Here is a 17,498-nt window from a genome sequence, read left to right as displayed (position 1 = left end):
CCATTTTCACTTTCAAAAGAGTCCCAGTTTGGATAATAGATTATAAGATTACCCTATTCCAAATGAAAGGGTGTGGCCAGGCAAGGCATAGCTAAATATCAGTGTCAGTGATAACAAATAACATTCTATTTCATGTAATTTGAGAATGAAGTATCATCTTTAAAGGAATACTTAACCTTAAATTCAGTCACTTTAATAAAGACTTTCAACTTTGATTTATATGTTGTAAAAAGGCATAGTTGTAAACCTGAATTGATATTTTAGGAACAGAGGATAAACAGGGAACCCTATCTGATGTCAGGCATGGGATCCACTTTCTAAAGCTCAACCCAGACCCAGGACCCTGAGTGTCAGTATAGTTAAATTGCAAGTTATATCTCCTGAAGTATGAACACTGACTATTTGCGTAGCCCACAAATCCATATTTAAATGTTACAACTGCTTATCCTTATAACAGATGAAGTAGAGAGGAAGCAGGAGCAGGAAAACTTGAGACTTTCAAAGTCTCATTACTTATCCAAAGACTTCAGAGCTATGAAGTGGTAAAGTGACCAAGGCAAGATGTGAATATATAACTTGGACATCAAACCGAGTGCTTCTATTTTTGGTACCATACACTGCTCTGACTCTTTAAGAAACAAAAATTACCAATCATCACCATTTTTTACTAACTCAAATCATTCAGGTTATTCTTCACCGATTCTAAATTTCTCATCCCTTAACCTACTCTAAAACCAACAAGAGAGCCTGAGAGAAAGACTGAGAAATGCCAGAAGCCTTCCTCCCCACTGGAGCGCTCCATTTTCCATCCTTGGTTCTCACATAATGGATCAACTTAGTAAGAACAAAAAAGAGCAAGATGGCAAAATTAAGTTCAAATAATATCGCACCTAAACTGTTTTTACTGGATTAAGCGTTGACAGTATATTATAAAAACAGGCTGAAAAGCTAGACTCTAAACAATAACACGAAGGCAGAAAGAAGACTGGCTTTTATCTGGATCTACTCCATTTCACTCTTCAGTTCAACCAGTGTTTTTACACACATGCAGACACACTGCTTCTTCTTTCACATTCTTCTGACTGCAGATCCATGTTTTCAAACACTTCTTATCTGAGAACACAGATCCTTAACCATGAAGTAGAGTCTTCTGAGACACTTAAAAAACAAGGCCTGAAGTCCCAACGAGATCCCTTTAGTCCCATTTCAGGCTTAGTCCCATTTCAGGCTTTGCTTCACCATCCTAGGAGGACAATTTTCCTTCCCTTCAGCTAATTATGTTTGCAGATAATGTGTAACTAAAGAATACACAATTTTATGGAAATATTTTTACTCTTCCATGTAATTCTATTAATTTACATAAGGGGAGTCTACTTGCAATATTCACTAGAAAAGCAATCATGCACAAGAAATTAAAATTATCATATTTTTATTTTACCTTTGATAACCTACAATTTTGTCAAAGATCACTCCATTTTAAAGTTGTTTTGATTGGAAATGGATAGCAAATAAATTAACAGCACTAGTCTCTTAATATTAGTCCCAGACCCTGATTAAAAATATGTATGGTCATATTAAGAAATGAGAATACAGATATACACTTTTAAAAGTCAGTAATAATATTGAAGTAACAATTCTGTACTGTTAAACAAGCCCACACAGAAACTAAAAATCATAAGGCCCTTGCAGAACTACTATTTTCTGAATATAAGTAGCTGAAAAATATTTTAAATGATTCACATTTTAAATAGGAAATGACACTATGAGCATTGAATTGAGGGAAAAGTTAAAAAAGAATGACCAGAAAAACACTGTTATCGTTTTTAGATCAAAACAGCATTGATAGCACTATGGAGAATGACTTTTTTATTCTCCATCTGAGGCAGGAAGGGGGGTGGGGATTGGGAAGCTGCTGTCTGGGATATAACACCTCACTATCATGCCAAAATAATTTTGAGTTCAATCCAAACTCAGCTTCTCTCATCTCTCTCAGTCTCCTATGTTGGTGAACAGCATGCGCCTCTACTCAGTCACTTAAGATAGTACTCGAGAATGATGTTAGACTTTCTTCTTTTACTCCCACTTCTAAAGAATGACTGAGTTGATAGAGGCAAACTCCTGGGTCTCCCCTCTAAGCAAATTTTCCTCTCCATTCCCATTTGCAGTTGCTGGGCACAGCCCTGCACCAAAACACAGCTGGAGTACTGCCAAGGTCTTCTCCACTCTCCACCTAGGACACTGCCGCTATAAAGAGTGTGTAACACAAGGCTGGGCATCTCTTAGCCTAAATTATTTACAGAATTCCCATGCATCTCATAGGGATTTTTCTAACTTCTAACCTCCTCTGTTGCCATAGCCTCCACTGTTACAATGTTTCTTCTAAATAGAATTGCTTACCATTTCCCTCTTTTGCCAGACTACAACTCCACGGTTTTGGCAGCAGTGTTTTCCAGTCAGGTACTGCTTCCTCGTGACAGTGGTGAACAAACTTCATTTTTCTATGAGGGCCAATGTATAAGGTAGGATAACTTATACAGTCCACCTTTTTTTTCCACTCAAACTGAAAAGTGTCTTATATATATTAATGAACACTATCTATGTATAGCCATGTGCTTCACAGTTTCTTTTTAAAAGCACAATATTCAAATTCTTCCTTGTGGCCTATAACATAGCATCAGCTAGAAACCAACTGGGAACATACAATATAAATGCTCAGTACACAATTTATATTGATATGAATTTCATTCCAACCATTTTTACAAAATTACCTAAAGCGTTTAAAAAGTATAACTGAATGAAATCCATATTGTCTTTAAAAAAAAAAAAATCACCATAGGCATGACCCTTGGAACTGAGCTAATCACAGGGGTCCTGGCTATCAGCAGCAATAGCCCTAAAGGGCACTCTTTTCCCAATAATAATAGTCTTCCTCCTGCTCCCAGACTGTCATTCAGAATATTCTTCTTTGGTGGCCTGGAAGCTTCACTCCTCTTATAATCTCAGCAGCCAAAAGCAAGTTCTAGCTTCAGAATCTGGGCAGTATTTTGAGAAAATGAAACTTCTTCTCAGCAAGCCTGTGCATATGAGCATTCAGGGACTGATTTTCCGGTTTATGGATTATCTAAAACCCTTTGCTCCTTCCTTGCTTTTGGCCATTTCACTGCTCATTAGCATTGCCACTGAAGGATGGAAAGGAAAAATAAAAGGAAAGAATCAGAGCAGCCAGTTTTGCTATTTATTAACCACTTTTCAACCACAACAAGAACTCTTGTGTAGAAAAAGAAGTATTGGACAGTTACTTTTCGAACTATCTGTTATTTTCAATTTCCAATGTTTGTCCTATTCTTAATTACACCTACATAATTAAAAGTTGGCATAAATATGTTTTCCCAACAATACTTATTCCATTTGTAAAGTTAACTAATTTTACTTTTTCTGTGAGGCAATTTTCTTCTTTTGTCTGCTACAGTATAAAACTATCATTTTCATTGACGTTTTATACATCTAGAAGAAAGTACAAATTAGTAATATGAGATAACAGTATACTTATAACTTCAAAACTAAGAGAAAAAAATTAAATGTAATTTAATTTCTCCATACCCAAGAAACCAAGTTTAATGGAAAGATCTGATATGTGGCAGTAAATCTAGAAAGGATCTCATTAGTTTTATTAATTACAAGATAACTGGACCTTAAAGCCATCTCCTCTTTTTACTTGACCTAATAGCGTAACTACTGACATCCATAGGAAAGAAAAAAAAAAGAGGAAAAGAGGTAAACGGCAGAGACGTTCCCTTAGCTCTGACTATGGCATGACTGTATCGACTTTGTAGCCTATAGGCAAAACAAGGTTAATGATTAATCATCAGGAAGCTGAGTAAAGAGTTTTCTGTTATAAATCAAGACCTTCTGCAAGTGGTAATCTCCTTATCCCAATTATAATCTTTTTTCTGAAATATATGTTTGCTTTATGGCACCCTTAAGGGCACCATAAAGGTGGCATTTATTGAATTATCACATACTCCAGTGCCATAATAGACCACAGTCATCCAACTATGGGTCCTAAATTGCTCTACTTTCAGCTTCCTAATGTACAATATTATCTCAGACAGCAGATATACTTAAAAATTCTTAAAGGATGGGAAACATGTCTTATATGAATACATACTGAACTGTGCACATATAGTAAGCACTGAATCAAAAAAAATTCACATGGTTTTCACGTAACCTTAAAAATATTTTTTCTGCAAATAGAATATGAGGATGTAGATCATGATTTCTCAGTTTGAAAATAATGAATTATAAAAAATGTACAAAACCCACCATGACTACACCACCAGGAAACTGAAGAGTAATCCCTCTCAAGTCTGTGCATGAGCCACCTCCCACACTAATGAGAAGTTAAATTTTTTTTTTTTAACAATTTTGTTAAGAAGAAATTTATAATGGTTTTCATAAAGGGCATGCCTCCTCTGGGCTATGCTGAGAGTTGCTGGTATTTCTAAAAAGAAAATTGACTAGTTTCCTGTTATCACCATTCGAAGAAGCAGCAAAGAAGAAATATGGACCGAAGGGCAAGATAGTAATTGCCAGTGCACCTCTAACACAATTTTATCTGTTGTCAGATTGCAGAAATTATAGAAGGAAGAATCAGTCTTCCAGATTTTAATTCACCATGAACTACATGCAACAGAACAACAGACCTGACTCTCTTGTCCCAGTTTAGCTCCAAAGGTATTACCTAGCCTTCAGTTTTTAAGATAATAAGCCTATCTAAAATGTGCTCCTCGTGGGGCCTGTCATTTTAATGATATCAAGGTTAAGTATACTAAGCACTTCACCAATTTTAGTGGCCCATTCCAACTTAAATTTAGATTTAAATCAGCTAAGCATTTCCTTCAAACAGTTGTATTTCACCACCCAGGAAGTTATGAAGTAGCAAGTTTAAAATATCTTTTAATGTTATATACTTCATTAATTATATTCTTCAGCTCCAGCCATAACACAGCATGCCTTCTTTATCACTCATTGCTGTGCCCAAACCACAGGACTCCTATCCCCTCACTGTTAATGTATTCTATGTTTATACATCAATTAATAGATGTAACCAGGCAGAAACAACCATGTGATATTCATATTACATTGTTTTCATGAGACAAAATGTTTTTATGGAGGAGATAGTACTGGAAATGACAAAGAACACAGAAAAATATAATTCATCTGTTATTGGCATTCTTATTTTAATACAAATATTATTATTTTAGCTGCAAAATCAATACGTAACAGTGTATTAATAGGAGACCAATAAAAGAACTGAGATTCATTGTCAGAAGGCTGAATTCTGAGGTTAGAAAATGTGGAACATTTTTTTTCCTCTTTTTCACCTATGTCTAAAGATCTGTCAGCTATGGTATAGCACAAATAGAAGTGAAAGTTCCATAAAAGGAAATATTTAAATGAGTTACTGAAAATTAGTATCACATGAATTTATTTCATCTATTTAATTTCTATGTGGCAATATATACTGCCTTGTGAAAAACTATACTCTTTTAATTGTTCCAAAATGATTTTTTAAGTAAATTAAACGCATAATAGAATTTAATTAGAGGAAACCTATATTCAATACAAATGTGTCTATTGTAACAAGATAATTCTATGCCATTTTAATGCCATTTACATAGGAATAATGTGTGTTCCTAAAATTAGCACATTACTAAAAGACTAAATGTTGATTCTATCTGTAATGGTATATCACTACTCCATAAGATATAATCCACTCATAATTTCAGGTAAGAAAATTTTACCTAAATTTGAGTGCTAATCTGGGAAACTAAATGAAACAAAACTGCAGAACAACTAACAGAGTCTGTTTCAGAGAGGACATATAAGCTTCTTTGGCTAATTCTACTGGCATTGGCCCAGTATCATTTGACCGGAGATTACAAAACAAAACAAAAACATCAAGAACCACCAAAAAAACAAAAACTAAAACACAGTTCTATTTGAACAGTTGCCATCCAAACTCAGGAATCAAATAGGTTTGAATAAAAGAGAACATTTTATTTTGAATCCTCTTATTGAAAATTTTCTTATGATTGAACCTTTAAAAAATTACTATATATCCCAACTCCCACCATTAAAAACAAAACCCTCCCTTTACCTCATATTCCCACCCCACCATACCCATTTCTCCCTTAAAGCAAAACTCACAGAGTTCCTCAAGCCCCATTAAATCTTTGATTCCTTGCCAACCTGCATTTTGTCCCTTCAGGCTACTGAAAGCAATTCTGTCAAAGTCATTTTTGTCCTCAACATTTCTAAACCCAGTAGTCAAGTGTCAATTTTCATCCATATAATTTGATAGGGCGTCTGATTTCCCCCTTGAAATATTTTCCTCCCTTGGCTTCCAGAACACCACACAGTCCTAGCTTTCTTTCTAACTCATAGGCCACGCATCTTTCTCTTCTCCTGGATCCTCTCCGTCTCCCTGACATCTACATTTTGCGATGCCTGTGGTATATAGTCTTGGACCTCTTCTCTTTGCACGGTTATTCCTTAAGTGTGCTATCCCCTCTCATTGCTTTAAAGATCATGTCTGTAATGATGAATTCTAAATGCAAAGCTTGAATTCCTAACTCCTCCCAAAATTCCAGACTAATGTAATCAATTGCCAGCTTAAATTCTCAAATTTGATGCCTAATAAGAATATCAAGTGTAATAAATGCAAATGTTGACTTTTATCTAAAACTTGATCACTGTCCCACGTTCCCAATTTTAGTCACCCACTTGCTTAGGTAAAATACCTTGGAAGCTTCATTACTTCCTCTGGATTTCTCCCAGCAGAACATTCCATCGGAAAATCCTGTTTATCTTCAAAATACATCCACAATCTTACAACTAGTTCAGCTACCAACTATTGGAATAGTCCAATTCACTACTATCAAACTGATCTTCATATTTCTACTCCAATCATTCCACCCAAGCAGAGAAGGTTATCTTTCTAAAACACAAAGCATTACGTATCGTGTTTGATCTCAGTCCTCCAGGGGGCATCCTACATACCTAGATTAAATACCATACCGTGACCTATAAGCCACTATAGGATCTTCCCTAGCTGCCTCTCAGACCTTATTTCCTTCTACTTCCTGCTTTGGTCACTAAACTCCACACTTGCCCCACACTGACTCTTAAGATGTTCCTTAAATGAATTAAGTAGATTCTTTAGTGTCTTGTCTCATGGCCGTTGCCTTTGCTATGCCCTCTGGCTGAAATCCTTTTTCATCAGATATCCACGTGGCTAATTTCCTTTTTATTTGAATCAAGTCTCTGCTCCAATGATCATCTCCTCAGAAGGTCTTAGTAGATGACCCTACTCGAAATAGGGTGCCATTCCTTCATTTTTCTTCATAGCATTTATCAGTAACTGACATTACAACTTGTATTTTCTTCTTTATCTGGTTGCCACCCCCATGAGAATGTAATGCCTTAAATACAAGGACATAGGTTACTTGTTCGACATTTGAATTCCAGGACCTAAAAACAGTAGTTCATAGAGAGTAGGTTCAGAATAAATGTCTGTTGAATGATAGACTATTCTCCCACTGAGCACACATACTACATATTGTTAATAATGCCTGCCTTACCCTGTGGTTTCAGGGTAACTAGCTTCTAGAATTATGATTTTGATAATGAAGCAAACATCTTTTTAAGAGTAGTTGGGAAAAATCAAGCACTCAGAGCAATAAAGTGAAATTATTTATTTTAAAAACATTACTTTGAATTATTTGGGGATGAAGAAGAAAGTTTAAGAACTGTTGTTTTAATAAAATTAATAACTTGATCTTTTTTCATGTATAAATATATCTGTTAATAAGGACCTTGACTACAGAGTGATTTAAAAATTTTTAACATCACAGGGAGGCCTTTTGGTACTTAGTTTCTTGTGCTTGCCTCTAGGCTTCCCTCTATTCACTCAAGAAAGCTTTTCAGTGGGTCATCCCAGCCTCAGCTTCACATTTGATAACCACCTGGTGAACAACAGCAGGGTAAAAGCCGGAATACCTGAAGAACACTGAATAAACACTGGCTATTTCTTTCATATGCTACATTTTTGAGTGGTGCCAAACGTATGCTAATATTGCTGGTGTGCTTGGAGTTGGTAAATTCTAAAGGCTCCTGTAGTCCATGCTGGTTAGAACATAAGACTACTCATTCCTCCAGTCAGCCTTAATGTACACTAGTATTGTGGGATACACTAGCACTGTATGTAACATCTTAGTATTAACACTAGAGAAAACAAACACAAAATGTAAAACAAAGAACAAACCCAGCTCTCTCTTCTGATGCTGAAGTTATCTAGAATAGCTGATGAACAAATATATTATGTATTAATTCTTGTTCAGACCAGAAAATCTTCATTCTAAGGGATCCTTAATTTGAATGATTAAGGTTTTATGCTCCATTTATTTCCCCTTGTATTTTTTTTTAATTCACTCTAAACCTAACTATTAAAAATAGCTATATGAACCACACTTGACTGTATCTCTTCTCCCAATTCCTCAAACACAGGAATTTGTCTTCATTTTAGGTCATATAATTGTAGAGCTTAAATGAACATTAGTCTAAGTCTTGTTTTAGGGTTGATAAAAATGAAGACTAAAGAAAATAAGTAACTTCCCAATATTGCTCAGTTAGCTATCTATAAAATTGGTAGTTAGCCCCAAACCCTCTAAATTCTAATCCAGAACATTTTTACTAAGACATCTCCAATTTTTCACATTCATCTGAAATTCGTGTCCACATCCAAATGCTAAAATTCACCAATTTAAATGACCTAAATCCACAGATGTCCTCTTAACAACCAATCCCAGAATTATGTTAGTACGTTTCCCCTTGCCCATTTGACATCCATCTGATCACTTAATTTTACTCTGAATTTTTAATAGTACATTATTCCAACGAGTTTATTAATTAATACTGAAACAGGGCAAGGTCTATCATAACATGATAACCGGTTCATTCATTTAACCTAGTATTCCATTCTCTAATTTTGTGGCTTTGCCAATGTAAAAACTGATGTATCAGATTAAAGGTGACCTAAGTTTCATCCTCCATTAGTCTTATAATAGGATATGCTAGAAGGAAGATCTTGCCTCTTAAACAAATTAAATAAACAGGAAAATTACTACTTGATAAAAGACACTGGTTTTATATTACTACACAAATCCGATGGCACTGGTGGTAGTGGTGGTGGTGGTAGTAGTATGTGTGTGGAGGAAATTAATTAATACATGAAACTTAATATTTTCCAGGCTAAAATTATCTGAAAACATATATGATCCTTCACAAAAGTCAGTGGTTGACATTTTTAAAATATATTTATATTTGTGCCCATGTATTTTTTTCATAGCTCTGTGTATGTGTGTTTCATGTTACAAACATCAATCAGTTTGGGACCCTAAATATTCCATAGGTAAGCAGTTACTAATGTCTGTTTACACCAGCATTATTAAGCATATCTGAATACTATTTGGCGTCTTAGATTTTTCCACAGATAGTATTAGCTTAAGAGTATATTTCTGTTGTACTTTAAATTTGTGAAAAATTTACATCACTAGATCTAGCAATCTATCTAGAGAACACAGAGTGTTGATATGCCCTAGAATTAAATTCTTACAAGAGTCAGGGATAATATTTCTTTTGTTGTTGTTATTTTTTGAATTTTTTTTTTATACAGCAGGTTCTTATTATCTATTTTATAAATATTAGTGTATATATGTCAATCCCAATCTCCCACAGGGATAATATTTCTTTTTCTGGTTTGAAAATAAAAACCACCTGAATCTTAGAGCATCACAATCCTCATTAAATGGCATTTTTTTTTTTCTGAGAATTAAAAAAAGTAGTTCAGGGGATTTTCGAGTAGGACTACAAAGGAACAGCTCAGAATGCAGTGACACCTAATGGCAAAGCTCTCTTTATAGGCCACAAATGTATTTTCTAATAAACATTATATTTTTAGTCAAACTAAGTATTGCTACTCACCAATATGTTATCTGAAATATCATGAAAATCCAATAGCAGTGCCAAATACTTTACTTTTTAATACTAAAATAATATATGCAGGTGAAGGGATACTAACCTTTTGGATTAAAAGTGTGGTTTTAAAATTATAATATCTCTTTGAGATAAAATTACAGCATGATAAACTTAGCCTTGGAGATTAGAATTAAATATAACACATCTCCCATTACTCATAACAACCTCAACTGGTTTCTATTGCTGGGTAAGTTGAAAGTTTATGACCTTGATTTTTACTCATATTTGAATTAGAATTTATAGGAGGTATTTACTGGATGTACATTTCACTTGGAGTAGAAAGCAAAGTTCCTCAGTTTAATGGCTTATTAGTCATGTCATAGTTGATATTGTTGATTAATAACATTGTCTAACTTAATGCACATCTGAATTGCACTTCAAATAACTGTATTATTGATACAGAAAAACATACCTCGTAAAGTATACCCTCTTTTTAAATTCAGAAGCTACTTCTTAATACTTTCTAGAAGTTTACACTATATGTTATCCATAACTTAGGGAGCAAACAACTACTGTAAATAATAAAAGGATAACTTAAATCATTGAGATATCCCACACAGTGCAGGGTCCTTGATGACTCCTGAAGGCTATCATTAACCAATGCAAATCATGTAAAGAGTTGAAAAAGAAACAATTTGACAGAAGACACAGTACAACTTCTAGAAATCCTTCTACATTCTGTATTTGATAAAAATAGTCCTCAGTGCGCCAGTAATGAAAACTAATGCTTTAAATTTGCCATCTATTATTGTTTACAATGTGGTGACACATCTTATTCACCCACCAATTTTGTACTTTAAACTTTCTCATAATGAAAATATTCTGTGAATTGTCTTAGGCTTCTCAAACATGTCATAGTTTATGATCTCAGAGAACAAAGTATCATTTGCTTATGAGAAAAACATGAATAAGGGCTTCATTTCTATTTCCTGTTGGCATAAGGTATTTTACTATGACTGGTAACAATAAAAACATGCTAGTGATTTTTATAATATATGAATAAGTACACTTGAGTGTTCCCTTGCAGAGATGTATAACTGAGGATAGCTCATTTCAATGAGCTGGTACAGGTACAGGTACCAGATATAGAAATGAGCACACATGAAACTGTTAAAACATGAGATCCTCCGTATTAGATATGAAGCAAAACACAAACTGTGCAGTTGCCTGGAAATGCCACCTAATCCCTGCTTAATTAAAGCAGTGCTCTAAACTCCCGTTGTGTTGAGGGAGTAAAGAGTGTGGGACGACTGATGTATGAAGAAAATAGCAGTCAGCGTGGCTAATCTCAAAGACTTTGGAGCTTTCGAGCTACATAAATCAGAGTGACTTTTGAATAGCCTCATGAAACACAATATCATTACCATTCCACTCACGACTTTCTGGTTCTTCCTACAGCATGCAGATCATTAGGAAACTTCTAAGCAATCAAGTAATGGGGGTCTGATGAAATTAATCAATGCACAGGCTCAAAGTAGAAGCATAATTCAAAATTGCACAGTTTTTATATGTCAAAAGACCTTTACTTGGTGAGGGGGGGGCAAAGAAGATCACAATTGAGGTGATTCATTTCTAACTAGTGTGTGTATTGCATGTGCATGTGTATTAAACAAGAATATGTAATTATCAAGTATCTTTAAAATATGATTTAACAGAAATTCAAAGTAGTGAATTTTTGACTGAAATTAATACATTTCCATTTCAGTCATTAGAGTTTAACCATCATTGTGGTGAACTAATGTGCTCAAAAAAAAAAAAACATATTAGAGTTTAAAATATGTAATTGACTTTATTAAAACTACCTGCATGAAATAAAAACAAAGAGAAAGAAAAGAATGGACAAAGTTTTCAAACATATAATTTGGTTCAATACCAAAAAGATTCGATATTTAAAGAACCTATTAGAGCAGTGTCTTTTCATCTTTCCAGCTCGCCTGAACTACATATGGCAGCTACTGTCTACCTGAACACATCACATGAGGCTGTGAAAATCTTTCATTTCCGCTTATCTCCTTATATCTATAGAGTTGAAATATTCACTTTCCCTCCAGTGTCATCACTTTCATCCCTTTAGTCCTGAAATAATACATTCGCCATAAGCATACTTGTCACATTAGATACTTAAATGAAGACTATCACCTCCTAAAGATAATTAATTCTCTTTTCCTATTCAACCAAGTAAGTAAACTGATCCAATGAATATTAACTGGTACTTTAAAATTTTAATACGGGCATTTGGTTTTGAATTTATTATACTTTGGCCAGGGTGGGGATGGAAGGGAAAGGGGCTTTTAACCTCTGAAGTGCACATAAATTAGACTTGGTCATTTTTTTTTAATTTAATTTAGGAGGTTACATTTTTCAGTATATTATAAAAGATACGAAGCATTTGAAACAACCATCAATTTGCTAGCTTCATGGCAATATTAGGTAGTCTATAAAAGAAGTTAATGCTCTTGTCTAATGTACTAATTGCAGTCAAGTCAAATTAATTGTCTGAGAAGTAACTATTTCTTTCAGTAGTATATACATTTAATGCATACAATCAGCTTTCTAAAGAAATCTGTAATTTGTACACAGTAACTTTTTTGGGGGGATCTGGTTATAAATAAGTAAGCTGTGTCACACTGACAGACAACAGAATGCCAAAGAAAAAAATACAACAGTTGTGTTCTATTTTGAAACAAATGCCCAGACTGCATTGCAAAATAGTATTCATCTAGTAGAGGACAGCAAGAGCTGTAGGTGTTTGCAAGTAATGTATTTATCGTTTAGACCACAGAATAAGCAATAAAATAAGCATTTATCCACAAGCCTCCCTCCTGAGCGATGATAAGCGTAAGCCAGAAACCCCTCACCATAACATGAATATAAAGGTACCACGGTAATATATATCTGCATTCCTGCTCCGGTCGTTTACAACTGGACATAAATGCACGTCATTTCTTTAAGAGGAGCACACGTCATTTCTGAACTCTATCAGAACATTACCGAGACCCTCCACGAGACAATTTCTCCCTGAAAAGTTCTGAACCCACAGACACTGTTACCCCAGGCAAAACGTGACCTAGCAGACAAGCTATCTAGTGCTTAATTCACTAAACGCGTTAAGTGCAAGGTTTTCTGAATCCTAACCTCATCACCCCTTGCACAGAGATATATACGGTTCTATTGATAGAAATGATAGAGAATGGCAGACGTGTTTACAAAGACAGCCTCTGAGACCAAGGGAGGGAGCCCCCTGGAGCTGAGGGGCTGGCCGCTGTGGACTCGCACACCAGACACAAGCCTTTAGCTCAGGCAGGCACAAAGGCACAACCTCCACCTGCAGCAGGTTCCCCTTGCAGGACGTGTGAGTGTGAGTGTGTGTGTGTGTGTGTGTGTGTGTGTGTGTGTGTGTGTGTGTGTTGCGCGGGGGAGGGGCAGGGGGCGGAAAGGGGAGATGCTGCGACCCATCTGTCGCCTCAATTTGCAGGGCATCAAGCCGTGTGGACACATAAAAGTCCTGCGCCCGGAAAAATTCCCCCAGAGGGGCCTCTCCTCAGCGCAGTAACTGAACCCCGCTGGCCCGCGGACGCGAATTTCCGAAAAGGAAATCGTCGCATTAACGCAGAAAAGGCTGCAAGAGCCGGTCTCGGTTCAGCTCTCACGGATTAGCAAGTGAGAAGAGTTGGAGCCTGAAGCCGCGAGCGCTGTGCATGATAATGACGTGCAGCCCGCGCCCGCGCCCGCCGCGGCCAGACCCGGGGCCCGTCTGGGTGCCAATAGGTAGGGCCACGAGCATCTCCAAGGCGGCTCGGCGTCCTTCCCGGACTCAGGCCGCCCGTAGCCCGAGCGCCTTTGCTCTCGGCCTGGCGCTGCACCTCAGAGTTGACGGCGAGGCGAGGCGAGGCGAGGCGAGGCGACGCGGCTGTTCGCCAGGCAGCCCACGAGGGCGGCGCGCGCGCATGTGCTTCCGCGTTTCTCGAGCGCCCGGGGCCAGTCTCGCCGCCGCGCCAGACCCGGGGAGCGCGAGCGAGGCAGCGAGGTGCGCGGCTCCCAGTCGCGAGCACCGCGCAGCCCAGAGGACAGGAATCGGAGACAGAGGCTGGGGGCTCAGCCAGCAGCCCGCCACCGTCGCACGCGCTGCGGCGAGCGCGGCCCGCTCACGTTGCAAAACCACCTGTTCGATCCGAAGGGCGCTCTCCCCCACCCCCACCTCGCACCCCAGCCCTTTTCGCCTCACAGGTGACACCTCAGTTCACCCAAAAGGTACTTTTTTTTTTTTTTTTAATGTACATCCGGGAAAGAACATGGAAGGTAGAGTCGATGAAACTTCTTTTCCTCACACACCAGAAGCCCCCCGCGCTCCCCGGCACGCACGCCCGCTGAGGTAGATTCGAGAGCCCCAGGCATCCAGCCCACACTCCCCGATTCACCGCGAAACAACAGCACCAGGCAAGGTTCGGGCATCCGCATCCTTTCAGAAAGCTGCCCAAGTGTGAGGGAAGGTAGCGGGAAGGGGCAAGGAACCCAAGCCAGCGGCAACGAGCCACACAGAGGGCGGAGAGGGGGAAGCAAAGGGGAAACATCTGCGAGCCGAAACGGTAAAAGTACCCACGGGCAGCGCCAGCCCTTTCTTACCGATGTGAATGATCGAATCCGCACTCGCCGAGTCCCAGGTTCGAGACCACCAGAAGCACAAAACCAAGAGCAAGGGGAAAACTTCCATCTCCGCCTGTGCTGATTGTTGTCTTTGAGGATGGATTTTCTTTCAATATTTAAAAAAAAAAAAAAAGTCCGAAGAGTTTGAGGTCACGATAGTTTAGCACAGCTTTTTCTTTTTTTCTTTTTTTCTTTTTTCGTTTTGACCCCCTCAATTCCTGTTACCAGACCAAAGCTTTTATAATCGTCGCTGAGGAAGGCAGAGCGAATGAGAGAAAGAGCCCAGCCTGAGGAAACCTCCTTAGCAAAGCCGTGTCACTTGGAGGGGAATTTTGGCACCGCCAGAGTTGTTTGCAGTTTGGCTTTTTTAAAATGTATCCAGCCTCGCTGCTCTCGGGCAGGGGGAGAGGCTGGAGCTCAGACCAGCCCCATCCGTGCGCCGGGGCCGTGGGTCTCCGGTCCCAGCTCCGCCGCAACTTCCAACATACCACCCCCCTCCTCCCCGCTCACGCCGGATGTTCCCCTCCCCCTCCCCCCAGCGAAAAAGCCCCCCTCCCCCCCCGCCCCAACGGCCCGCAGAGAATCACTTGTCTTCGCTGCCAAAATAAAATCTAAGTGGAAAGGAAAGATAAGGAGATTCCGAGCGGAACAGCCAGATTCCAGCAGGGAGGGGAGAAAGCCCTCTCCAAAAGGGGTGGTAAAAGTGAACTTCAAGGTAATGCAGATAGTAATGCAGAGAAAATTCCCCTTCTGCGCGAGGCGGGAGCGGAGTTCGTCAAGGCGGGCCCGGGGAGCCGGTTCGCTCGGGCGCGGTGGCGGGGGAGTTGCGCCGGGCGCGAGCTGCGGGGCTGGGCCGGAGGAGGGAAGCCGCCGCGGGCCGCAGGATGCTTTTGGAGCGATTCGCCTGGCGGGATGCAGGAAGCGAGCAAGGAGCGAGCCTGGCAGCTTCAGCACTAGACCCACGTTGCCTAGAAATGGATCACCTAGGAGAACGAGCGAGCCCGCGAGAGAGCGGTGCTGTCAGGCGGAGACAGGGGGAAACCGAGAGAGGAAGAGCTTCTCTCTAATAACCACCTCCTCCCCCTATCTGCAATACAAGGGAGAAACAAAACAGTGCTCTCATTTCCCTTGGAATCTTCAACCGGGACTGAGAAAAAGGCAGGACTCTAAGAGAAAAGACGTTGACGCCTTTTTTTTTTTTTTTTTTTTAACGAGGTTAAAGGCAACCTAAAAAAGCCACCCCAATTATTAAACCTTGCTATTGCTATTCTCCAACAGGTATCAGACTTTTTCTAGTCTTTGCCTGGAATTAGTCACATTGCTTAAGAACAAATTAGGGACACCTGGTCACTAAGGGAAAAAGAGACCTAAAAAGCTTTTAATGAGATTTCAATTATAAAGTTATAAAAAGGAGAGGACGTGCTAATTACCTTTTATACAGTGATTTTTTTTTTTCTGTCTCCAGTGTATTTTTTAGGTAATCAGGAGAGAGCAAGGATAAAGAAGATCTTGAAATTTTAAACATGTAATAATTAAATGAAACAGAAATGCATGCTTCAGTGAAACATTTGATAAAAACATTACATTGACTAGCTTGTCCACAGACCTGTGTATATAAATGCAGAATGAGGAAGTTGGTTGCTTCTCCATGGAAAGAGCTGAGAAAGTACTGAATGACAGCCTCCCAATACCAGAATGAAAGGATTTTCTGCAAGCATACTCCTTAAAAGAAAATCCTTAGGATTGTGACTTCCTTTCTTCTCATGGTTAACTTACATCCAGTCTGGCCTCATTTCAGAATGGAGATTTGTTAACACAACCAAGTGAGTAGTGGAGGCCAGGTATACATGGGCCCAATATTATTTCAATTATAATTGGAATCTTTGGGGAATGTTGCCACGTGGCATGTATGGATGTCAAACTCCTCAACCTTTCAGAGCCCTCCCTCATCTCCAAATATGGCACACCTCTTTTCTTCTTACACTCTCACTTGAGCCCTTCTCTCTAGTCTGGTGAATTAGGCTATTATTTCTCCAAACATAATTGTATATCACTTCTGTGAAATGGCTTCTTTCATTCACCTTGTGTATTTTTTCCCTGAACATTCTAGAAAATGCTGTGCTGCCATATTGTTACTTAGGCTAATAATCCTGTTGGAAGGCATCTATTCATCCTCCCAACCACTCTCCTCAGGCACTTCAAGGCTGAGTTCACATTTTTCCCATGATGTCATATCCAATCCTTTAATATGGAATCATATAGAATAAATCCATCTTCCTTCTGTGTTCTCATAGCGCACTCTACCTTTGATTTAGAGTCAGACAAGACGACTTCTGAACTAGACCACTGATGCCTTGAGGGTGAGGACCATAGCTTATTCATATTTTATTCACTGCATCATTTTACATAGAGCCCCTTGGTTGACTTGAAATTAATTCATCACTTCCGTCTGAATTTGGCATAAATCCGTGCTTCCAAAAAGCCATCACTGATTAATTCCTCTCAATTTTCATCATTCCTTTATTTTTTTTCCATTAGTACACGTTGATTCAATATTGATTTTATTGATGTTGTTGGTATCATTTTACTTCTTCAAGGGTTCTGTGGCGATTTCATGGATCATATTTTGTTGTTACAGATAATGAAGTCTTTGAAAAAAACAGATTTATCTCCCCCATAGCTTGCTTCTATTATATTATTCACAAGGGTATTTTAAAAATTGATGAGTCACTATATGCTCAATCAAGAAAAAACTT

At 38.5% G+C, this 17,498-nt stretch overlaps 1 protein-coding gene across 4 annotated transcripts in view; it reads right to left on the bottom strand.

The window, feature by feature from the left end:
• Window positions 1-15,232, bottom strand: part of GRID2 (glutamate ionotropic receptor delta type subunit 2) — a 1,427,475-nt gene extending 1,412,243 nt beyond the window's left edge. For all 4 annotated transcript variants that reach the window (XM_082461676.1, XM_082461678.1, XM_082461677.1 and 1 more), the window contains exon 1: window positions 14,722-15,232. In XM_082461676.1, coding sequence (XP_082317802.1) covers window positions 14,722-14,809 — 88 coding nt within the window. In that variant the 5' untranslated portion in view covers window positions 14,810-15,232. The remainder of the gene's footprint in view (window positions 1-14,721) is intronic.
• Between the last annotated feature and the right edge of the window lie 2,266 nt (window positions 15,233-17,498).

This window comes from Balaenoptera physalus, assembly GCF_965194825.1.
Source record: "Balaenoptera physalus genome assembly, chromosome: 5".
Lineage (NCBI taxonomy): Eukaryota > Metazoa > Chordata > Mammalia > Artiodactyla > Balaenopteridae > Balaenoptera > Balaenoptera physalus.
Note: the sequence above shows the minus strand (reverse complement) of the source record. Positions and strands in the feature narration are given on the sequence as shown.